Here is a 25,597-nt window from a genome sequence, read left to right on the forward strand (position 1 = left end):
AAAACAGAAAGCTGAAATAATGTATGGTTTAGGATAGGACAATATTTGGCCGAGATACTGAATATCTGGAATCTGAGGGTGCAAAAACTCGAAATATTGGGAAAATCGCCTTTAAAGTTGTCGAAATGAAGACTTAGCAACACATGTTACTAATGATAAAAATACTTTTATATATATATTAGGACATTTACAAAATATCTTCATGGAACATGAGCTTTATTTAATATCCTAATGATTTTTGGCATAAAAAAATCTATATTTGTATTTTTGGCTATTGCTACAAATATATTAAATAGCACCTATTTCATTGCTAAAAACAACGTTATTTTGTGTATTTGGTATAATACAGTGTGTTTGCATGGTTTATGGTTTAAAAACACATTATTTTCCAAATACCGTAAATTTTTGTAGCTCCAGATTTCACACTTTTCCTGAAACGCACAGATTTGTGTCCCTGATTGGCCAGCTAATCTGTACGTTGTGATTGGTCTGAATACCTCTGACGTCAGCCGGAAATGTGATGCTCCTTACCATGTTTGAAAGATTCGCTCACAATGCAATGCTAACAGGAGTTAACTTACAGGCTGTGAGTCCGAAGTAGGGGGAGTTATGAGAATGTCGGTCTTTGTTGTAGTCCAAGAAAAGAGATTTACGCTGGAGACGATAACTCGCGTCATTGTTTACTTTGGGGTTTGTACCTTATATCATTAACATGTACTAATACACACTTACACACTAAAGGAAATTTAAAAACGTGAATCAGATAATAGGTGCTCTTTAAGAAAAGTTTTGTGGTGCAGGGTCACAAATATGAAGTTGAGAACAAAATTATGACAGATTTGGGTGAAGTAATCCCCATCAGGTCACCACACCAATGAGTCACTCCTCTAAAGGTCTAAAGATGCCGTTTAGAAAGTAAGCAAGAGAAAAACGAGAGTATATAAACTTCTGCATTATGCCAAGAGTGTTGGCAAACTGCCGAATATAGACGACCAAATTAAGCCAGTTTTGCCTATTTTTTCACATACACACACCCTTTAAATCCCTTTCAGCTTATTGCCTCACACATGCATGCATTCATGTCATCTGCACATGTTAGGGAGATGTGTAAGCACATACTGTATGTGTGTTTATACACTTAGGCCCAGGCAGTAATGATGACTGCATGTTTGCGTGCCTATACTATCGTGCATAGGTATGCATGTGCTATATTAAGAGCACCACTTACAAATCCCACTGACCTCATTATATTCTGAGCAATGCTATGACTACAGCTTAGCACATAAAACTGATACACACACAGAGCTCTAGCAACAACCACTGAGATAATGCAGAGCTCGAAACTAAATGATTTATACTGTATCAAAATTTAAACGTCTTTGTCTGGTTCTAAGGGTACACAGATTTTTTACTTACAAAAAATGTAAACAAAAAGAAACATTCTGGCATAATTTTACCACCTTCATGTCGTACCTGCTTTTTCTTTTCCGTTGAACACAAAAACACAAAGTTTTTAAAATGTTAACACTGCTAATAAACAAACAATGAAGTAAATGAAAAGCTACCACCAGAATAGTCTTGACAAGCCATTCAATAGCTTTTCTGACAACAGACCTGAATTGAAGTAATTATTCCCTGAAATTTTTGTCCATCGCCATAGCGGATACAATTAACATTTGTTCCTAACCAAATATGGAGTTTAGGAGGTAAAATGTGGAATTTTCTAGTGAGGTAGATTATCTCATTCCTAAAATTATCTTTTATATTCTTGCACTGTAAAAAAGTTTTTTTTAAGCTATATAAACTTATCACAAATAAAAACTTAAAAAAGTAGGTTGAATTGATTTGCCTTAAGTTATTTAAACGTTATGCTGCATTTTTTTTTAGTGTGAAGTGTTTTTTCTCTTTATTCTAAGAGGAGAGACAGATAGGAAGTGATAGGGAAGGAAAGAAAGGGTACACTCTAAGAACAAACAGTGCTAAATAGCACTAAAAGTGGTTCACTGGCTCGTAATCATAGGGGAACCCTTTTAAGTGCCATTTAGCACCTGTGTCCTATATCACCCCCATATGGTTCTTCATAAGTGCTTTATAGGCAGTGTTGGGGAAAGTTACTTTTAAAAGTAATGCATTACAATAGTAAGTTACTTCCCAAAAAAGTAACTGATTGCGTTACTTAGTTACTTTTCATGTAAATTAATGCTTACATAACTTTTAAGTTACTTTTGCGTTACTTTTTCTTTCTTTGCTGAGGCTTGATCTCTTTCAGGCCTTGCAGGTGGCTTTTATGACTGAGAAATGGCATATTTCCATCGCAAAAATGTCAAGCTCTGGCCTGCCATCTCTGTTTGTCCAGCTGACTACTAACAATATCTTTAATGTTTTCAACTACTTGTAAATTATGAGAAAATTGGCATTCCAGGGCTCGAGACTAACTTTTTTCACTGGTGGAACTGGTGCGCCTAACTATTTTTCTTAGGTGCACCAGAATAAAAGTCAGTTGCACCCAAATTTTTGACCGCATCGCATTTAACGCCACAGTTTTACAAGCACCCAATCCTGTTAACCTGCATGAGGACACTGGCATCCTAAAGAGTTCTTTATTTACATTAATTCAAACTATACGGCATTAAAAAGCGTTAAGACTTAAGATTCAGTTTTTGACCTTTATTTTATTCAGAAAATCCTATAGTGACAGTAGTGTCTTTATTTTTGTCAGGAGTTATGAATTTGTATTTAATATGATTTAATGATTCTAAACAGTGACACGGGGCAGTGCAGTCGCCTATCAATGACGTTAATATCCACGTTACCCTTTGTTACTGCCTTTACTGACGTAGAAACCACAGACAAGTGTGTCGTGGACAAATGCGGAAGTATGCGTCTGTTGGGCTATACTCGCTTGTTTATGATAAATTTGTTAATCTGAACACTTAATTCCGTGCTGTATTCCCACACCATCGTAATGGACTAATACTGTAACATCTATGAATAACAATTGTGTTTTGAACATTACATGAAACCTTACACAATGAATTAAAACGATGTCATCAAACGCAACATTTAAAACATTTGATTACCTCATCTGTTAACATGATTCCTCGTTCCCGTCTGATTGATGGTCATCAGCGGTTGAGTCAAACAACAAATCCCCTTATTCCACGCTGCTTTAGAGCGTCACTAATCTATGTCATTGTTATTGTTTTGATTGTGCGCCCTCTAGCGGCACGGATTATACAAAGTGCATCTTTAAACTGAAAAGTAACTCGCATTCCTTTTTTTTTAAGTAACTCAAATATTAATATGTACATTTATAAAGTAATGTGTTACTTTACTCGTTACTTCAGAAAAGTTATATTATTAAGTAATGCACGTTACTTGTAATGGGTTACCCCAACACTGTTTATAAGTGCTAAATAGCACTAAAAATGGTTCCTCTATGATAACAAGCCTTTAGTGTTATTTAGCACCAATTGTTTTTAGAGTGTACACTGTCAAAATTGTAAAAAAAAAAAGGTCCCTAGCTGTCACAGGAACAGTATCCATTCCAAAGGTACACCTTTGCACCTAAAGAGTTCATATTACCACCATATTAGTGCCAAATATATGCATATCTGTACCTAAATGGTACAGTGACAGCTAGGGACCTTTTATTTACCATTTTTTTCTGACAGTGTAGGACCGGGAAAGGACTACAAGCCGCATTTCAAAGTTGCATTTCCCAAAGCACAGTTGCGTTATATATGACCACGTGGCCACGGCTCTGACTGTAATTCTTAAATTATATTCAAAGCAGCTGAAATGTTTTATTATAAATCAGCTGAGAAGAGCACCAGCTCCAGGCTTGAAATCTCTTCAAAGTTTCTCCAAGTCCTTCCTGACTTATTCCCTACAGAGCACGAGGTTTCTCCAAGTATAATTTGGAAATCTTTCATTACTCGATTCCATATTTGGTGAAACATCCCATCCTTTTCTGTTCATCCATGCAGATGTGATAGAAAACAAAGTCAGCTTGAAAAGAACATCATTGGTCGTTCCCATATAAGACCTTATAATACAGAAATTATGAATTTGTATCAATGCACAGATGGAGGAACTCATGATCAATTAACTGTAGCTGTCAGCTCATCGTGACCGGTTTCTCCTTTTTCTCTCTGTGGATGTGTGTGACCATCTAGAGACACACAAAAGTCCAAAAAGTTTTTTTTTTAAGCATAGACATATTTCATTATCATCCTCATGTTTGGCGTTTAAAATTTAACAGCTTTGATGCTGTGCCTTTAAGAGTTTAATTCAAATGTCCTCTATGCAAAAATAGCCCCATTCTGCGTTTAAGGGCTGCAGGTTTCATGGCCATATGCCAAGTTTCTGAACACCAAATAGGCTTTGACACGTGGGTGGCCAAAGATCTGGAAATCACGCACTTCCGGTAGGTAATCAGATGAACGCAAGCACATGCACGAACACAAACAGGATGCAGAATAGATGAATGGAGATCTAAACTACTGAGAATATCGCATAACAGTTAATCTGTTTAACTGCTCAGGGTCATTATGTTCACAGCAGCCGATACACCTGCATTGTGAAACATATGCCGGAAGAAATCGTAGAGATTTGCGTTTTGCTCTCTTTCAAAGGGCATCTCTAGATATTTTATTTTGTCCTTGAATCATCTTTTAATGATAGTGAACATTCCTTGTGCCGAAATCAGATGATTCACATCACAGATTTGTATCAGGTAATTTAGTAAATCTGACACAATTTCTATTTAAAAGATGAAAGCATATTAACTCATGGCTTCTACAATAGCATATTGCATAACTAAACAACTCAGATCTCATGCAGGGAGTGATTTTAAAGGGTTACTTTCTTGGGGCAGTACCCTTTCAAAAAGTACAGCTTTGTACCTTAAAGTGATACTCTAGACAAATATCAAAATCACCCAGTTGTTCCCTGATCACCTTTTCTACCATTATAAAGCTTGGAAGAGCAAGGACAGTTACTAAAATAACTCCAAATGTGCTCATCTGAAAGATGATGAACATTTGGATTGCTTGATGGTGAGTATATTATGGGGTATTATTTTCTTTTTTGGCTGGAGTATCCCTTTAAGAGGTCATATGAATACCTCAGAAATACATATTGGTACCAAATACTGTAAATACTGTACACCCCTTAGTACATAAAATGGTACATTTAAATTTTACTGCCCTGGTGACAGCTTTGGACCATTTCTTGGCCATTTTTTCTGACAGTGTGAAAAGACAATGACTGAGATTTTTTTCTGTTGTGTTCTTGGCATTGATGTCTAAGGGGTTGTGCACACCAAAACTTTTAAAAGCGGCTGAAAATGCCTGGACAATGCCGAATGCCAGCTGTTTTTTTGGCTGAGTGCCAGCTTTCTTCGGCTGTGAGCTGGTTGGTTGCTGTGGTAATGTCCCGCCCCTCCACTGTGATTGGAGAGGCGGTGTGAGAAATGACATTGACGAGCAGAGCTTTTCTCCCAAATTTGAATCTCTTTCAACTCTCGGCGCCGAGCGCGGAAAAACCAACAAGCGCTGGTTTTCAGGGCGAAAAAAACCGCGCTAGCTGCTGGCTTATTTGAAAAACGCCGAGCTTCCATTTGAAACAATTGAAAACATGCGCCGGCGTAAAAGATTTGGTGTGCACGCCCCCTAAAGGTGATCGTCAGGTCCGGTGCCACGGGGGGAAAATGGTCCCCCAGAAAATGTATCCAATGACTGCAACTACCTAAAAAACCAGCTAGCCTACATGAAGGCGCAGTGCAATTCAGCGTCCTAGCTAATTTCCTTGACGTTTCAGCCTGCAAGGTTTTAAACCTTCATTTCTTAAATGCAACTTACACAAGCTAGTAATGTCACTGTCACTATCATCAGTATCAAAGCGAACTTCAAAGATAAATCAGACTTTATTAATAAAGCTGAGCAACGGGCTAACAACTCCAGGAGGGCAGAGAGACGAGGATAGAGTAAATTTGGTTCGCTATTTGGGGAGTCCAGTCAGAACAGGGAACAATCCAAAGATAAGAGCAGGTGAGGACAGACGGGCAGCGGAGAGATCAAAGAGTCATCCAGGACCACAGACAGCGCAGAGAGTGACAAACCAGGAAGCGCCATCAATCCCGAAACAATCCGTATGCCAGGCGAGGGAAGACACAAAATGTAAATAAAAACGATCAAATATATCACTTTCTAAACATTTATTTCATTGTTCTTAAAAGTATTGCTCATTACTGTTCATGATGCAACAGTTTTTCTTTTTGTTCATTTGAGACTGCTGCTTAGCATTATAATAATCTGAATTATATTTTTCTGTACATTATAATGCCTCCCATAATAAAAAAGCAGGGCCACAAACATTTAACTTACCATTAAAAGAGTTGTTTCCTTCTAGATGCTGCTTTTGTTAATTCAATTTATTTATAGTTTTGTAGCAATTTAGTTCTGTTTTTGTCATTTTATTTACTTACGTTTATTTGATATTATTTATATAAATTATGTTTGAGTTTTTAATTTAGTTTAAGCTTTGATTTTTTTAGTTAATTCAGTGCTTCAACCTAAACTTATTTCAGTCACTTCGTTTTCGCAGGAGACTGGAGTTGTTAGACGGACGTATTAAAAAAAGGCGTATTTATAAAAGTTTGCTTTTCCCATGATGATGATGATGATGATGATATGACAGCGACATTACTAGCTCGTGAAATTTGAATTTAAGGAATGTATGTTTAAAACCTCGCAGGCTGAAACATCAATCAAGGTAACGTTTGGTTCGTTTGGTATGAAGAGTTACGCGATAAACGCGATAAATGCTATTTTAAAAAAAAGAGTTACCACCAAAATCAGTATTGTATTACGTTAGTATTTAAAAGTAAATACTTAATTTTACGCAAAATCCGATATCCGCCGTGTTATTCTGTCGTCTTTTCTCCCATTTTTCCCAAAACGCGATAAACGCCAGTCCTCCTTCTCTGCAAAATGCAATAAATCCGCTTAACCAATCACAGCGCACCATTCCATGCATTGTAAACAATAATGGCGGTGCATTGAATACACACGAAATCCTAGTTTTCCTTAACAACTTTGTACTTTGTGATCAACAAACAAACAAAAACAAAATAATACTTTGATGGCATTGATAAACCTGTGGTGAGATGGGGAAGAAGCGTAAGCCACTCGGGCGAAGGAAAAATGCCGGCTGTTGCAAGTTTCTGTCATGCTAACACATTGACCCCAGGGGATCTTATGAAAAACTTTCCATTATTTTACTCGAAGTCAACGAAAATCGAACAGGACCAAAACATTTTACAGCTGATCGCTGTCAAAAAAATTCAGCGACGACGTCCCAAAGATGACAGCAGCAATGACAGTGTTCTTAATATGACAAAGTGTTTTGATTAATGGCAGTAATGTTTCGTTTTTTAATCAGTGTATACCACTAGTAGTCAACTAAATGAATATAACATGGCAAAGATGAATGTACATTTATATTGATTCAATAGATTTATAGCATTTTGAAAAAAAAATTGTCATGGATTTATTGCATTTTGCCGAAAAAATAATCTGTTTTTAATAATAAATCTTTGAAAATCAAATTTTGGATTTGAATGTTATTATAACCTAAAGATGCTATGTGAACGTTTGTAACAGAAAATAGTGGTTTTCATCTAATAGTGGTCACTTTCTTGGTATAGAAAACACACTTTTACGCAATTTAGTCAAAATGGATTTATTGCGTTTTGGCGCTGGGCCTGGTGATCGGCCAACATGCTTGTAGTTTTATGTCTTAACCATTGACGATTTATGAATAACCTGCAGCGGTACTGTACATTGTACTATGTGTTGTGTGGTATGTTGCCTTTCATGTGATTTTTGTGAGAATAAGGTACTAGCGCAGGTCGGGATTGTGCAAGTGTGATCTTACGAAGGAAGGGGGTGGGAGTGTTTAATAATAAAGTGAAGAAAGAATGTGAATGAGAGGCAGGGCTTTGAAAAAAAATGTGTATGAAAGAGAATGAAAGCAGCGATGGGAGGTGTCAGCACGTGTTTGAGTGTTGAGAGGCAGGAACAGGAGAAACGAAAGTGTGAATCCATCTCAGCGTTAGAGAAGGGGGTTTGCATGTGAATGAGTGTTAATGTACGTGTTCAAGAAACAGTTCCTCTCAAAAAAAATTATTTCTGTCATCATTTGCTCACTGTCTGAATTGAACACAAAAGATGCATTTTTGAGGAATGTTATGAGCTTTCTTTTATATGAAAAGACAAATCTATAAAAAATTAAATTTCTTTAACAAAGCTGTTTGGTTTCATAACACAATAAAACCGTGGTTGGGTGATTCTCACGAAAACTTGGTTTTAAAAATGTCAAGCATGAAAATGTAAAAATTGCTTAAATTTACTTTTTCCCACCAGACATTGAAAAACAAAGTCTGGAGTAAATGGGAACATTAATTTAAAAACTTTTACTTATCATTTAACACTTTTTGTAACATAATTTAAAAAATTAGTCCTAAAAAATCTCATTACCGCAACAGTCAGAAAACATCAACACTGACATATTTTCAAAATGACATGACCTGAAAGAACATAATTTGGAGATTCTGCACATGCATTTAAAATCAAAGTATTATGCTTCTATTAATTAAATTAACATTTAATAAGCATCTGTTGTGGTAATGATAATCAAAATGTCGTGTAAGCATTCTGACAAGACAATATTTCAAATTAACTGTAAAAAAGTTATCTTACCTGGTAGCCATCTTGAAGTAACTGGTCCATGTGCTTGGTCACTCAAAATCAAACTTTATTAAAATTCTGTATGTGTGCTTAAACTGTTCTCAAAAAGTGTTGCGGAGGATGAGAACATCAGGCATGGACACATCATTTTCCAAATTTTTCTTCATTATTATTATACATGAATATTGAGTAAATAATTTTTCTGTCATCTAAAGTAGTCTAGCAAAACATCCATTTATTTTGATTAAATTACAACATAATTACAACATAACGCATGTTCAAACACAGCCGGACACATTGCGGTAATGAGAATTTCAGCAGAAAATTAGATAAAATTTCCAATTATAAATTCTTATGTTGAAATCACACATTGTGCAAGGTAGAACACAGTATTGTGTTAATTCTGATGCTTTTTAATGTTACTATATTACACATAAAAAGCTAAAATCATTAGTGCCGTGGTGTTTCAATGGTTTCGTGAGAATCACCCGGTTACGCTACATCTACACGGGGCGTCAGCATTAACGCTTCTCATTTACTTCAAATGGGTGACATCATCCTTTGCCGAACTGAATTATGGATCCGTCGGTGTGGCGCGTCACTGTGGTTGAAAGTTAAAACTTTCTCAACTTTTCAAGCCCGAACACAGGCGTCCAGCAATCAGATTGCCTTGTGCAAATAGTGCAGTAAATATATACATGTGTGTGTGTATTATGTATAATAATTATGTATAAATACACACATGCATGTATATATTAAAGAAATATTTACACATGTATATACATTTTTATATTACATAAAATACTTCTTAAAATTGTACATGCATGTGTATACATACATATATATATATATATATATATATATATATATATATCACTGATTCTTGAGAGTCGGGACAAAACAGGTTTTAAAAAACTGTTTTTTAAAATACACACTATATCAATTAAAGTTATATGTTTCTGCAGAGAAAGGTCTTAGCTATTTAACCATGTAAAGGAACAGGTTCTAAATAAAAACACATTTTTAAAAAATAAACATGTTTCCCTTCAGAACTGGATTTTTGTCAACTTCGTCAGACACACTAAAAAGTATAAAAATTTAAATTCTTTCAATCCAACCAGAATCTAAAGTTCTCAAGTATATTGTTACAGTGTTTAGTTACTCTGATATGTAAAAAAATACAATATATAAACTTAGGTTGTGATTCCACACTATTCTGAAAACTCAGATTTCTAAATATTAGCAATTGCAAACATTGATTTTAACTTTAATATTGTAAAAACAATTTCCTTAAATAAATAAAACATAAGAGATGGTAGATCAGATGGTCCTTTATTACAAAAACAACATAAACTGAAAAAAGAATATTTTTTCCCCAAAAGATTAACAAAAAATACATCCAACGCTGTTGGAAAATCTGACGGTGTTGACAGAAAATCTGACGGTGTTGACAAAAAACTGATGGTGTTGACAAAAAATATGTGTGCCTTGCTGATTATTGAACAGATGTGCTCTTCAAACACTACTACTAAAACTACTCATTGTTATTAGAGTATTGAACTTACTGTAAAGCAAACTATAATAAAGATTTTGCACATACACCATTTCCTACTATCAAAAAAAAGAACAATAAGGGAAACCAGGTGCCCTCCTCCGCCTCTGTTTTCATTTCACATGTGTGTGTGTTTGGGTGTGTTGGATGTATGATTGCCCTGCATCATATATATATACATATATACACTCACCGGTCACTTTATTAGGTACACCTGTCTAACTGCGCGTTAATGCAAATTTCTAATCAGCCAATCACATGGCAGCAACTCAATGCATTTAGGCATGTAGACATGGTCAAGACGATCTGCTGCAGTTCAAACCAAGTGTCAGAATGGGGAAGAAAGGTGATTTAAGTGACTTTGAAAGTGGCATGGTTGTTGGTGCCAAACGGGCTGGTCTGAGTATTTCAGAAACTGCTGATCTACTTGGAAATTCACACACATCCATCTCTAGGGTTTACAGAGAATGGTCTAAAAAAGAGAAAATATCCAGTGAGTGGCAGTTTTGTGGGTGCAAATGCGTTGTTGATGCCAAAGGTCAGAAAAGAATGTCCAGCCTGGTTCGAGCTGATAGAAAGAAAACAGTTACTCAAATAACCACTTGTTACAACCAAGTTATTCAGAAGAGCATCTCTGAACACACAACACGTCGAACCTTGAGGTGGATGGGCTGCAGCAGCAGAAGACCACACCGGGTGCCACTCCTGACAGCTAAGAACAGGAAACTAAGGCTAAAACTCACACAAGCTCACCAAAATTGGACAATAGAAGATTGGAAAACCCATTAGTACCAATTGAGCATCGTGTATTGTTTCTGACCATGTTCATCCCTTTATGACCACAGTGTACCCATCCTCTGATGGCTACTTCCAGCAGGATAACGTGCCATGTCATAAAGTGCAAATCATCTAAGACTGGTTTCTTGAACATGACAAAGAGTTCACTGTACTCAAATGGCCACCAGAGTCACCAGATCTCAACCCAATAGAGCATCTTTGGGATGTGGTGGAACGGGAGCTTCATGCCCTGGATGTGCAGCTGACAAATCTGCAACAACTGCGTGATGTTATCATGGCAATATGGACCAAAATCTCTGAGGAATGTTTCCAGTACCTTGTTGAATCTGTGCCACGAAGGATTAAGGCAGTTCTGAAAGCAAAAGGGGGTCCAACCCGGTACTAATAAGGTGTATATAATAAAGTGGCCGGTGAGTGTGTATATATATATATATATATAAAGTTACATGTTACACAATAACAAGCAGACCACTGCCTGCCTATTCTTTAGAAGTCAGATGCGTATGGTTAAATAATGTAATGCATGCTATATGTGCATTTATGTGTAAATAAAACCCTGAAATAATGGTTTCATCCTTCACTTTATTCACAAATAATATTATAATCGCACATTAAGAGGTTATTGGTGGATTTGTCAACTCCATCAGGTTACAGGTCAACTCCGTCAGACATAGAACCTGACGGAGTTGACGTCTGACGGAGTTGACATAAGGGCATGTATTTTCCCTCCAAAACATGTATTGTACACTGCAGCTAGGTACTTTTTCCTCAGTTGCTAGCTGTCCCAATAACCTCACTATAATGCTTAAATTCAATCCACTATGGTTTAAAAAAAGTATCTTAACAGAAAGATGGTGTTGACATGGTACAGCTGTGACCATAGGAATATTCACATTGTTTGTTTAATATATATAACAAATGTAAACATAACAGAGAATGTGTGGTAGTGCTGCATTGACCACATGCAGGAAGATGAAAATGGGTCCTCAGGGATATAGCTGACCTGAATTTCCTGATTTAAATAGCTTTATAAAAAAATCTGACGGAGTTGACAGAAACTGAGGACACAACTTTAATAGGTAGATTTTTATGGAAAATATTGTTTGATGTTCACTTCATGCATTGTTTTTTATATTTATACCCCTTATTTTTTATTGGATATATATGTTTTCACAATTGTAGAGCTTTTTTAAAGTTTTTTGGGATGATTAATATTGTGACCTCTTGCTGAGGACAAGTGCAATAACATGGACCTTCTAACCACAGACCACACATTTAAAAAAAAATCCCCCCAAAAATAAAAAAGTTTATTCCAAAAATCAGATTGGTATATACAAATCCTATACATTTAACTTTGTAATTATGTCAATCATGATGAATTTCTTAAATTTTGCTATAAATTAGACTTTTCTAAATGGGACATGTTTTGTCCCGACTCTCAAGAATCAGTGATATATATATATATATATATATATATATATATATATATATATATATATATATATATATATATATATATATATATATATACATACATTGTTATACACAATGGGGATATTCCGACCAAGATTTTTGCAGCCGATATAGATTCTTCAAGCTGATATGCAAGCTCTTTGATGACTGTAACTGTTAACATGTATTCTAGATAAAGAAATATCACAGATGTTGCCTTTGTTATATTACTTGCAGTAATTAGGTATGTTATTGTTTTAATAGAGAATCAAATAAATTAGCACAAAGAAAAATTTAATATGCCTTTAAAAAGGCTTATGTCTGTTAAAAGTAATGAAAATAAAACACTTCACAGTCTTTACTGTGTGAATTAAATATACACACATTCGTATGAAGTACAACAGTTCTTCAGTGAAGAGCAGAGAGATGATTTAATTGAGAGATGAATTAGGTTACTGTAACTTTAAGACGTGAGAGAAATCGCTCTGTTCACGTGCACTGATGACAGGCAGCTGTGTGCGCGCGGCGGGTGAAAACAGACAAGAGCAGCTGTGAGGAAAATGAAAGTTTAAACGCTCAAAACTTTAAAACGCAAGAGGATGCAATTGTCTGCGAGACTGCGATAGATATGTGTACGCTGTTTGATGGGGATGTGAAGATGCGTCACGCTGTTAGGATCGGAGCGTGTCCTAATAGAAAATACACATATCTCTGTAAAGGCAAAGAGAGAAATCCAACTCTGCACGTCCCACATGAGCAACGGGTTACAAAAATGCTCTCGCATTGTGTAAAAAATGTCTCTAATTGCAGCCGCATTCAGAAGCCCTATGATGACAAAAGTAAACAGAAAGATCAGTTCATGAGATCTACAAATTTAGCGAGGACCGATCGAGTCATTTAATTGAATTAAACACTGACCATTCAATTGAAACTCAATTATGCTGTGAATTATTCTTTCTCTCTCTATTTTTCTTTGAACTAAATGGCAGTGCTGTGGTTGGATAGTGCAGATTAAGGGGCGGTATTATTATAATAAGATCTCCTTATGACATCATAAGGAGAGCCAAATGTCAATGACCTAATTTTTCACGCGCTTGCAGAGAATGGTTTACCAAAACTAAGTAACAGGGTTGATCTTTATCACATTTTCTAGGTTGATAGAAGCACTGGGGACCCAATTATAGCACTTAAATATGGAAAAAGTCAGATTTTCATGCCATGGCCCCTTGTTTCAACAAAACTTGCATGAAGTATATTAACTGAAAGCTTTTCTTCAGCTGAAAAATATAGTTCATGTTAACCTTGTTTTTGAAAATTGAAACAACTCAAAGTGGATTAAATAATGTTGAAAATAACCCAGCATTTTTAGAGTGTATAAGGGAATTGAAGGGAGATCTGTTCTTGTTGTCAAACAATGCTTAATCTCTGTTTCAAACAGAAGCAGTTTAGAAACATTGCGACTGTTCAGCAGTACATAAAATAAAACGAAAAGCAGCACAGCTCGACCCAAGCTATGCATTAGAATCCAGTGTAATGTATATGTGTGTGGCATACACATGCCACTTCAAGGCCCACTATTACTCAATGGATGATTTCTCACCTGCAGCCCTTAATCTCCGACTCTACTCTCAACACCTCCAGATGCATCCCACAATCCTCCTCTCATTCTCCTCTGTTATTTAATTGTTTGTCCTTTTTATACACCACGCCATATTATTCTCTCTCAATTTATCTCCTCTGCCGTTGCCAGGACAACCGGCAAGGCACGGGGTGAATGCAAACCGAAGATCTCTTCATCCGACCTTCCTCAGCTCACCGTAACACATGTAGAAATGCTCTCGCATCCACACACGTGATAACCTCATTTAAAACCTCATGTGTTAACTCGTACGCAAAATCTCTCGCACGCGTGCACATGCGCTTGTTTTGGCTGGCTGGGTGAAGATAGCCTAGGGAAAAAATAAGGGGTGCAATCGATGATCATTGACATGCGATGCTGCGCCAAGACAGCCACTGCACAAAAGATGCATAAAGTGTACAAAAAAACTAGATCCATTAAAATGACAAAGGTTTTTCTCAATCAGCATGTTTGTCATTTTGAAAATATATATTTTTTAAATAAGATTAAATTTACTTCAGAAGTGAAGTTGCGTGAGATTTGTTTTTAGAAAATATTTCTCAAAGTATTTTTTCACACCTCACTGGCAGATCGTGCAGTTTGTTTAAGCATAATAAATCGAACAAAACTGTGCTTACATCTTAGAAAACGATATAAACAAAAAGTCTTATTATCTTAAGAAATTTCTCAAGTAAATGTATCATGTTAAAGGATGTTTTACTAAAAGACACTACAAATATAAAAAAAACACACTAGCATTGTGTATACTGTCTTTTCACAAAGTGTTCATGTCGTGATCATGCACAGGTAAAACAGATGGCTGTATAATGAATGGAGGAATCACACATTTAAAGAGGGAGGTTGTGAACGCCACCGTCTCTCTCTCTCTCTCTCTCTCTCTCTCTCTCTCTCTCTCTCTCTCTCTCTCTCTCTCTTTCTCTCTACACAGACCACATTGATTTCCTCAGTGAATTATTTAGCAGCCAAAGCAAGTGCTGTTCACTGTTCTTAGAGGTGCAGATGGGAAATGGTGAACAATAGCTTTGTTTTGTACTGCATTCTGATAGAAAACACTCATTAAAAAAAATTATGTTGAGCTTGAGTGCTCATGTTGGCGATATAAGTTTGGCGAGTCTCAGTCAAAAAAAAAAAAAACCCTTGGACAACCACAGTCTTTTACTGACCAACTGATGTATATTAATCAGTTAATAGGATCCAGAGGTTTGAAACCACAATTTTTTTATAACACAATGTTATGAGACAAAATTAATGTATAAATGTAAAAATCTGCACATTTCTAGGTCACCGATCAAACAAGCAAATTTGTGATATTATTCATGTTAACTCCTTTGTACAAAAGGTCAGATTTCTCACTTCCAACGAGGCACACAAATGCTCAGATTATGCTGTGATAACATGGATCATCAGGTTTTGTTAAAGGGTTGAGAAACCGGCTCGAAAAAGATTAGATTTATTATTATTTTTCGCATATTTTACCTTTATTCTACACCACTGTTTCCATTCTCCTAAAATGAATTTCCTGGTTCTGTGAAGACCCTCCCTCGGAAATACGCAATATGGAACCTGTCCCAAATGGCGCACTTCGTGTGGACTTTCAGTCTTGTGGCCTTAAATTGCACATGCGAAGTTCTTGCGAAAGAGCAATCCGACGACAGATAAGAGGAGTTTACAATGATGGGCAACTTCTCCTCCTATTTCCGGCTAGACGCTCAAGTCTGTCCCAAAATACGACTCGGGTGCGCCCTCGTTTCAAGGGTCCCTAAAGTCTGCCCTACATGATGTGTTCAAAGTGTGGACTCTGAGGAAGTCCACAAGTCCAGAGTGTGCCATTTGGGACAGTTCCTTGTTGCACTTATGTTTTTTTTTAAGTTTAATCGATTTGAAATTTCAATTAATTTTCCGACTAGTGAGAAATTGTTATAAACTATAAAAAAGAACTAACTCCTCACTAGTCAAAAAAATTGAAATGAATTATTAATTCAAGTTGATCAAACTTAAATACTTAAGTGCAACAAGGAGTTTTTTACAGTGTAGGTGTTTGTCAAATAAGTATGAATTAGCATTTAGCTAACTGGCTAAAGGCGGCTGTGCCTCATAAGTCTTGAAAAGTGAAGCCGCTGGCTCTTTGATCGCCCCCTGGTGGCTGGCTGCAGTACAAGTCATAAACCTCCCCTCTCCATTCAAACAAATGGGTCTCTGCCCTAAATAAAACAATTATTTACACTTCCAATAAAAGTTTCCGAAAGATGCTTTTGGTCCTTTAAGTAGTTGTTATCAAGCTCATATATGTTCAAGTGTTCATTTTTGTGATAAGTTTCATTTTAGCTAGTCATTTAATGTTATAGAAATGGGGCGTGTCGTTATAATTGGCGTGGTTGAATTGGATGTGCGAGCGTTTGGGCAGAAGTTTGATACCGTGGCTCTGTCTCTGGCTCCACGGACGATTCCTTCTGTGCATGCCTTGGCTCCAAACTGACGTTTTTACGTAACATGGCGGCGACCAGGGTCGGACATTTTTTGCTTCAATTCATTACAATGGAGGGAGGCGACATCACGTCTTCCATCTTTTTTTATAGTCTATGGCTAAAGGTGACAAACAGCGTTGTCCTTTGTTTACCTTGCTACAGGATAACCAAGGGCCGAACATGGCCTCACCCCCTTTGTTGCGTGTTCCAGGGGGCAGGGTTTATGTAAATTTTGGGGTTTATGATGTCACTAACCATTAAGAAGCTCACTGTAGTCAATCCAGCCGTTCGTTCGTTTCTGCTAAATAAAACATTTCCCTTTGGATTGAACTTTGAGTGTTGTAACTTTGCAGATGTTGTTTATGCTAAAACAGCAACAGTTCACACTAACTAAAGTTAATAAAGTGAAATCATAATGAAGGACCCCTTTAATGCTGTCATTAAAGAAAAAGTGGGACCTCCTTATATTCTGTCATCCTCATATTTTGTACAAAAAGTTATAAAGGGGACATTTCACAAGACTTTTTTAAGATGTCAAGTAAATCTTTGGTGTCCCCAGAGTACGTATGTGAAGTTTTAGCTCAAAATACCATATAGATATAGATTAATTTATTATAGCATGTTAAAATTGACACTTTGTCAGTGCAAGCAAAAATCTGCCATTTTGGGTGTGTCCTTTTAAAAGCAAAGAAACTGATCTCTGCACTAAATGGCAGTGGCATGGTTGGATAATGCAGATTAAGGGGCTAATCACACCAAAAGCGTTTATGGCAGTTGCAGGCGTCTTTTTTGAATGATATTCTATGGGCAGGGCACGTTTGCGCTCTGTTTATTGCTCGCCGAGCGCCTTGCGTTTTTTTGCCGCCTGCCGCGCACGCATTTTTGAAGGAGCGCTGAGAGCGGAGAAGTGCCCGACGTCATTCGCGTCTTTCCATTGTACAATCGAATGAGGGGAGCAATAAACAGAGCGCAAACGTGCCCTGCCCATAGAATATCATTCAAAAAAGACCCCTGCAACTGCCATAAACGCTTTTGGTGTGATTAGCCCCTTACGTTGTGGTGAGGGAAGTTTACAGTTGCTTTGAAGAACCGGACTCCACTCGCTCACTCTCCACTCGTGTGTTTGTGCACCTCTCACCCCCCAGTCACATTAGCTACAAGAGACAGAGCGACAGGCTACCATTCATTTTTAATGGCAGTGGCCGTTTGCCAGCGACAAGCGACAAGCTCGCCACTGAGCGAGCAAGGCGGGGCCAAAATAGACAAGAAGGCTATTTTATGCAAATGCTGAGCGATGCGACAAAGCGACTGCCAATCGGAGTGAAGGAGCAGTGTGACGTAGGTCTGTGGTCAAGTCTGAGAAAATAATTCAAGATGGGGAAAATGCGTTTTTTTGTGATAAGTTTGGCATTTTCTCTCATATATTTTGTTACTTTTATCGAGAAATAAATACTTTTAAATCTGAAAACACTGTTCTTGTAACTTAACAATACTTCTAATGTGACACTTGATGGCGCTTTTAGAAACTTGCCAAGGAACGCCCATCAAGCGAGTGCGTGTCGCTCGGTGTCGCTGACTTTTGTAGCTAATGTGACTGTAGGGTCACCCTCAAACAAGGTCAGAGCAAGCGCCCTCTTTTTTAAGTTTCTGCTAATATGACAGTTAACAGCAAAAGAGGGCTCACGCTTCAATATTTGATTGACAAGACAGCTGACTCTGTGGTTGCTTAGCAATATAAAAAGCCGTGTCGCACTGCTCTTTTTTTTTTAAAGGCAGTGTGTCGTGCCTTGCGTTTCCAAGCGTTTAAAGCGCTTTTGGTGTGATTAGCCCCTAAGGGTGGTATTATTATAATAAAATCCCCTTCTTACATCACAAGGGGAGCCAGATTTCAATGACATATTTTTTTACATGCTTGCAAAGATTAGTTTACCAAAACTAAGTTATGGGTTGATCTTTTTCACATTTTCTAGGTTGATAGAAGCACTGGGGATCCAATTATAGCACTTAAACATGAAAAAGTCAGATTTTAAACATTTAAATATTAAACAAGACAAATGCGAAAAAGAAGCAGATTGTATTCTGACTTTTTTATAGACTTTTGTATGCACCTGTATATTAATTCATTATAAAAGTTTAAATGATTTTTGTTAAGATCGGCAGTAACATTGCAAAAAAGGTTGCAAAACCATGCACCGCATCATTCAAAGGTACTAGTTGATGGTAGATTGTGTTTACATTACAATTATTTAAACACCAGTCAAGTCATTTTTTTTTTACAGATCGCAGTCTTGGCAAGTTTACGCAGTGAGAATTACAGTGTCAGGAAGGCACGACTCTGTTGGGTCCCGAGAGCGTAGTTTTGTGTGAGGGTGGGTGATTGGTGTGTAATTGTTTGCCTTCAGCCTGTATTTATCTCCAAGCCTTGGTAAATCGGAGTGTCAAGATCTTGGTGGGCGTTGAAGCCTGTTCCCTACAAATTAAATGACTAGACTGTTAAAATAGGGGAAACAAGTGCTTAAGGATGCTCACGGTTTGCGAAAATACATCCAAAAACCTTTTGAAGGAACATCCATAAAACATGTGACTCCGTCTGTGATCCGGGTTAAAGTCTCAATCCAAGTATGAGATTAGGAGTATCAAAGTTTGATTTCACATGACATGATCTTACTCAGTCAATATTAAAGATGTCAAGGTTATATTTTCACTGAACGTACTTTACATTATATAGGATACATTTTGTAGAAAACAACAAAAGCTGACTTTAGCATGGTTTTCAAAGACTGGGTCACATATCTTTTTTAAGATGTCAAATAAATCTTTGGTGTCCCCAGAGTACATATGTGAAGTTTTAGCTTAAAATACCCCACAGAAAATGTATTATAGCATGTTAAAATTGACACTTTGTAGGTGTGAGCAGAATTGTGCCATTTTTGGGTGTGTCCTTTGACATGCAAATGAGTTGATCTCTGCCGTGGTCAGATAGTGCAGATTAAGGGGTGGTATTATCCCCTTCTGACATCACAAGGGGAACCAAATTTCAATGAGCTATTTTTTTACATGCTTGCAGAGAATGGTTTACCAAAACTAAGTTACTAGGTTGTTCTTTTTCACATTTTCTAATTTGATAGAAGCAGTGGGGACCCAATTATAGCACTTAAACATGAAAAAAGTCAGATTTTCATGATATGACCCTGTTTTTTTTAAGCACTGTATATTTGTGGTATACCTTTACTGACATCCTGAGGGATTTAATGAAATAAAACTCACCTGTCCCTGGTTGTGGCTCAACCAATGAGCCATGATTTTCTATTTGTCTGATCAGAATTTATGGGGGGAGTTTTTGGGAAAACCTGTTTGAAAACATTATTTTTGCAATTTTCAGCAGGAATTATCCACTTTCTAACATGGTTCCAACTCTTTATTTCTCTTTACATTTCAATCTGTGTCTTGGATCACCACATCCTCAGAACGGCGCACGCCAGAGGAAAAGCTGAAGCTGCGATGACGGCAGCACAGAAAGCTCAGGAAGAGTGCAGACTGGCCCGAATCACCGCCAAAGAGTTTTCTCCATCATTCCAGCACAGAGGAAACAGTGAGTTCAACCAGCCGAGTCTTGAGCTAAAAATTACCGGGACTTTAAACTGTTTGAGTGCACAAAAGCTAAAGATGCTCTCCCTCATGATTTGAAAGCTGAAAATCTCAGTTATTGATTCTCTCATTAACTTGGGCACGCAAATATGTGACCCAACCTGTGGAAAAAACAGCTCGGTTTTTTTGTTATGCTTTCTTTGATGCTCCTAATATCATAACTAGATTATGAGACTGAGATTAATTATGTTTTGTCACCACTAACTAGAAATATGTGTACATGAGTGCATAATAGCTTAGGAATTGAAAACTAACAGGTAAAAGGTGCCGGATGGGTTCCCGGCTGCAGGGGTCGATGCCTCTACCGTGCCGAGCGGGGGAATTGAGTGATAGAAAAGGCAATAAGAAGATGAGAGGAGGTCAGCGCTGACCTTTCCGACAAGCCCACGCCGAAATTTATGCACGGGCACACGTACACACAATACCCACACATGCAGATTCACACCACCCACATTCAGTCACATAAACACTCATACATAGTCACACAAAATCAGTCGCTGTCACACCCCCACACATACTGGCAGAGCCGAGCATGTACACAATTCATATACTCTCTCAGATCATATCGCACAACAACTCTTTACATGAAAGTTACAAGCACACATGCTGGGCTGGATGTGTATGTGACCGCCTGGATGGGCATGATATGTCTAAAGTTTGGGATAAAATGATAACTAGGAATTAATCATTTTTAATTTCAATTTTTGATTCAAACAATTACAAAAATAAGATAATTGAGGACAAACAATTATTGTGCGATTAAAGGTGCAGTGTGTACATTTTAGAAGGATCTTTTGAGAGCAATGCAGTATTATACAGATAACTATGTTTTCAGTGGTGTATAAAGACTTTACAAAATCAACTGTATTGTTTTTATCACCTTAGAATAAAATGTTTTTTTCTACTTACATGGAAGCCGCCATTTTGCGCCATAATGTTTCTACAGTAGCCCTAAACAGAAAAACTGCTCTGCAGAGCGGGTTTATCACTACGTTGTCTCAGACGATGACGTGTCTGTCCTGTGCCGGCAACCGTAGCTTCTCTATGTGCTTCGAAATGGAGGGGTGCAATTTGCCACCTCACCACTAGATTCCGCTAAAATCTACACAATGCACCTTTAAAATATAAATTGCGTCCTGCTGCACCGATGTGTTTGTAAGGCACTTTGAAGGCATCACTGCTTTGACACTTGTAGCCTATTGCAACATTTACTTAAAGGGACACTCCACTTTTTTTGAAAATATGCTCATTTTCCAGCTCCCCTAGAGATAAACATTTTATTTTTATCATTTTGGAATCCATTCAGCCGATCTCCGGGTCTGGGGGTACCACTTTTAGCATAGCTTAGCATAATCCATTGAATCTGATTAGACCATTAGCATCACGCTTAAAAATAAACAAAGAGTCTTGATATTTTTCCTATTTAAAACTTGACTCTTCTGTAGTTACATCGTGTACTAAGACCGACAGAAAATTAAAAGATGCGATTTTCTAAGTTGATATGGCTAGGAATTATACTCTCATTCTGGCGTAATAATCAAGGACTTTGCTGCCATACCATGCAGCAGGCGAAATGATATTATGCAGCAATCGAAAATAGTCCCTTTGGTAACTATTTTTGGGCACTGCGTAATATCATTAATAAAATATCAGAACTCTTTCGTCATTTTTAAGTGCGATGCTAATGGTCTAATCGGATTAAATGGATTATGCTAAGCTATGCTAAAAGTGGTACCCCCAGACCCGGAGATCGGCTGAATAAACTCCAAATTGGTAAAAATCAAATGTTTAACTCTAGGGGAGCTGGAAAATGAGCATATTTAAAAAAAGAGTTTCCCTTTGTTGAATGTTAAATAAATGCATGTTTTCAAAGTCACTGAGTAATCGTGATTATGATCTTGCCCGTAATTGAGCAGCCCTAATGTTAACCTTAGAAATGCCAGAATTTAAACCAGGCACAGATGTGCTGACATCCAATGGATTTGTCAGAACAAATGGTAAAAATGATGTTTACAGTTGGGGTAAAAGATGATATTTACTTGGGGGGCGGGATAAGTAGGCAAGCAAACTGCTTCCAGCACAAACAGACTGGAAATTTTCGGTCTCATAATAATGATGATGATAACAAGAGCCCATGGTGATGATTCTGGAAAGCTTTGATAAGTTACTATCCATGTGCATCAAGGGTTTAAAAGGAAAATGTTGTCATTTTATTTGCATACGCACATGTCATTTTAAACCGTATACTGCAATGTGTCCATGAATTTTCTAATGTCTTTCACCCAGCTGTTGTCCAAGGACAGGATAGGTCAAGTACTAAACAGTTTTATAAATTGTTAAAATATACAATAAAGTCAAAATGTACTATAGACAAAATACAAAATATTATAAGAATAGAGAAGGCAAAACATTAAACAACCAACGGAAAAAAGGTTTATAATGGCTATAGATGTACAGTAAATCAGACCAAAAAAACATGGAAATGCTAAAATTGCAAATTACAAATGCTCTATATTAAGTTTTCTAAAACCGAATGATAGGTTTTTGTGAAGATCAGATCAAAACCACAACTTTTGCAGAGCGTAGGATTTTCAATATATGATTTTCATATCATAATAGTAATTTTTTGTCTTCTACATAACATGAAGAGCATTCTGTGACCTTAAAATCTTTAATATTGACTGAGTAAAGTCATGTCAAAGATTGAAATCAAACATTGATGCTCCAAATCTACCTAGCATGAGTCTTGTGTATGGAAACTGACCTGAAATTGTCAAAAATTATGAAAGTTAAGTAACTTATGCAGTAACTTTTCATTTTCACAATCATTTTCTGCTAAAGATGCTCCTGCAGGTGCAGATTCTCATTCCATACACTCATTAAAGTGATTTTTAAGCATATGGTATGCCTACATGTTTTAAAATGAAAACTTAGACTCATCTCTTTGTCTCTGAGTAGGAGTGGAGTGCCAGCGACCCAAACAGCAGAACTCAAGTGAGAACGATGTGGAGGTGATCTCCAGTGGAACGGCAGATAGCACAGAGCTCTACATGAAGGGCTCCACGCCCCCGGACCTCACCCCGGATATTAGCCCTACTCCCAGCCGGCCCTCCACACCTCCCCGAAGCCCGAACACCAAATCTTCCCACCGCACCAAAAACGCCCGCTTTCTGCGACAGACCGCTGTAGACGAGGAACGTGGAGGAACCCAAGAGATCCAGGTGCTGATGGAGGGAAGAGGTGGCGGGGGATCAGGCGGAGGTGGAGATTACCACAGAACGAACAGTTTGAGCGAGGACAAGCGCACTTCTCGTGGGGGCAGCAGTAGAGGGGGTAGTCGGGGGAGTAGCCGCTCCACAACCCCCTCGGTGCAAGACGAGGTACGGGCTCGGACCAACGGTCACAAGCACTCCTCCTCCAATCACAAGCTCAGAGACCACAGCTCCTCCAATCACAAAGTCACACGGGACAGGAGAGCAGACGGACCCTCTGCTTCTTGGACCTCACAGCGGGTACACGGGGACAGTTTGGCACATCCTCGGCTCCTAGAACAGGACGAGGAGAAACTGAGCAATTACGAAATGGAGATGAGGCCGTTACAGCCCATGGACTCCCATAATTCCCAGAAGCCCTATGGGCATGGGGAGGAGTGGCACAGTCACGCAGAGACTCGTGCACATACGTTACAGCGACGGGGTAAAAATCGAGACTGGGAGCGGGACGCTTCAGCGCCCAGGGAAGAACCGGTACCGGACTCGCTTCAAAAGTTGGACAGTCTACGTGTGGGGGAAAAGCTTGAGGCTCGGCCCCTCCGTAGGGACCTCACACTCTCACCCCCACAAAAATCCCCACCAATTGCACTAGAGCACGAGGATGAGAATCAGTCTCAGCTCAAAGTGAACTCGGTAAGTAAGGACTTTTTACACATCTAGGTGGCTTTTCATCTCCAAAAATGTAACAAAAAATTATTTAAAGGGGCCATGGCACAAGACTTTTTTAAGATGTCAAATAAATCTTTGGTATCCCCAGAGCACATATGTGAAGTTTTAGCTCAAAATACCATATAGATAATTTATTATAACATGTTAAAAAGTTGCATTGCATTTTGTCGCAATGTGCTCGAATCGAACGTCTGCCTACAGTTATCAAATAAACTATACTTCGCAAGGCTGTTCGTTTGATCATGCAGGTACACTCGAGTACACGTAAAAACAGACTATACTTTGGACTTCACGTGACCATATATCAAAATAAATAAAAAGTATTTATAATTTGACGTCTGGTCAGATTTTACGGGAAGTATCCGTTGGTTTTCAACAAATGTAAAAATAAGTACCGTATTTTTCATTTTTTGGCTGGTGCTGCGTCTTATAGTTAAGGTACACCTTGTAAGTCAGTATGAATTAATTTTCACATTTATGAAGCAAGAGACAACATTACCGTCTACAGCCGTGAGACTCCGCCATATGCTGCTCCTGTATTTATGTAATTCAATGAATTCAGTGAGGTGGAATGACGAGTCTGCGAACTTCACTCTCATTGTCTTGTTCGGTTAATTTAACCTATTCAGCCTTCCAGGTATGTTCTTTATGCTATGGTTTATCGTTAAAATAACTGATAATATTACTTTATTACACGGCTCTCTGGAATGCTTGATTCTGATTGCTCAGTTGAGACATTTGCAGGTTCGTTCTTTTCGAATAATAACCGCTCCAAAATAATAACGCATAGCCGGCACTACTTGCACGAGTAATATCGCTCCGCGCCAATAAAGATCAATAAAGATTACTGTCTGTGTGGCGCCATCTTGTGACAAACACTCGACAACCACGACAAGACACAGAGAGCTTACTGAGACTGAACTTGACAAAATAGAGCATGACTACGAAGCCAACACACAAAAAAATACAGAATGGGGATTAAAACTTCTCAAAGAGAAAAAATGGAGACAAGTATGAAGCAGAGGATCTTTATAAGGTATTATGATCATTTTATGCATCTGTGCAAAGTTTCGCGGAAGGATAAAAATGTTAATTTAAAACAAATATGCCAATAAAATGTTTCAAATTCATATTCATGTCCAGTTTTTTTTCTTATGTGGCAAGTAGCCGTGTAATAAGCGGGATAATGTAGAGGCAGCCGGTAGTTATTGGGAAATAAGCCCCTTCAGTGTGATACAAGACCCTCCGCTTCGCGTCGGGTCCTGATCACACTGTCGGGGCTTATTTCCCAATAACTACCGGCTGCCTCTACATTATCCCTTACTTAATGTACGAACACCTCTTAAGCC

The 25,597-nt window shown here is 37.8% G+C and overlaps 1 protein-coding gene across 2 annotated transcripts in view; it reads left to right on the forward strand.

The window, feature by feature from the left end:
- jph3b (junctophilin 3b) overlaps positions 1-25,597 on the forward strand; it is a 55,429-nt gene that overhangs the window by 25,091 nt on the left and 4,741 nt on the right. For both annotated transcript variants that reach the window (XM_055191807.2, XM_055191806.2), the window contains exons 3-4: positions 20,127-20,251; positions 23,266-24,212. In XM_055191807.2, the coding sequence (XP_055047782.1) occupies positions 20,127-20,251; positions 23,266-24,212 (1,072 nt within the window). The remainder of the gene's footprint in view (positions 1-20,126; positions 20,252-23,265; positions 24,213-25,597) is intronic.

This window comes from Misgurnus anguillicaudatus, chromosome 6 (genome assembly GCF_027580225.2).
Source record: "Misgurnus anguillicaudatus chromosome 6, ASM2758022v2, whole genome shotgun sequence".
In the NCBI taxonomy this organism is placed as follows: Eukaryota; Metazoa; Chordata; class Actinopteri; order Cypriniformes; family Cobitidae; genus Misgurnus; species Misgurnus anguillicaudatus.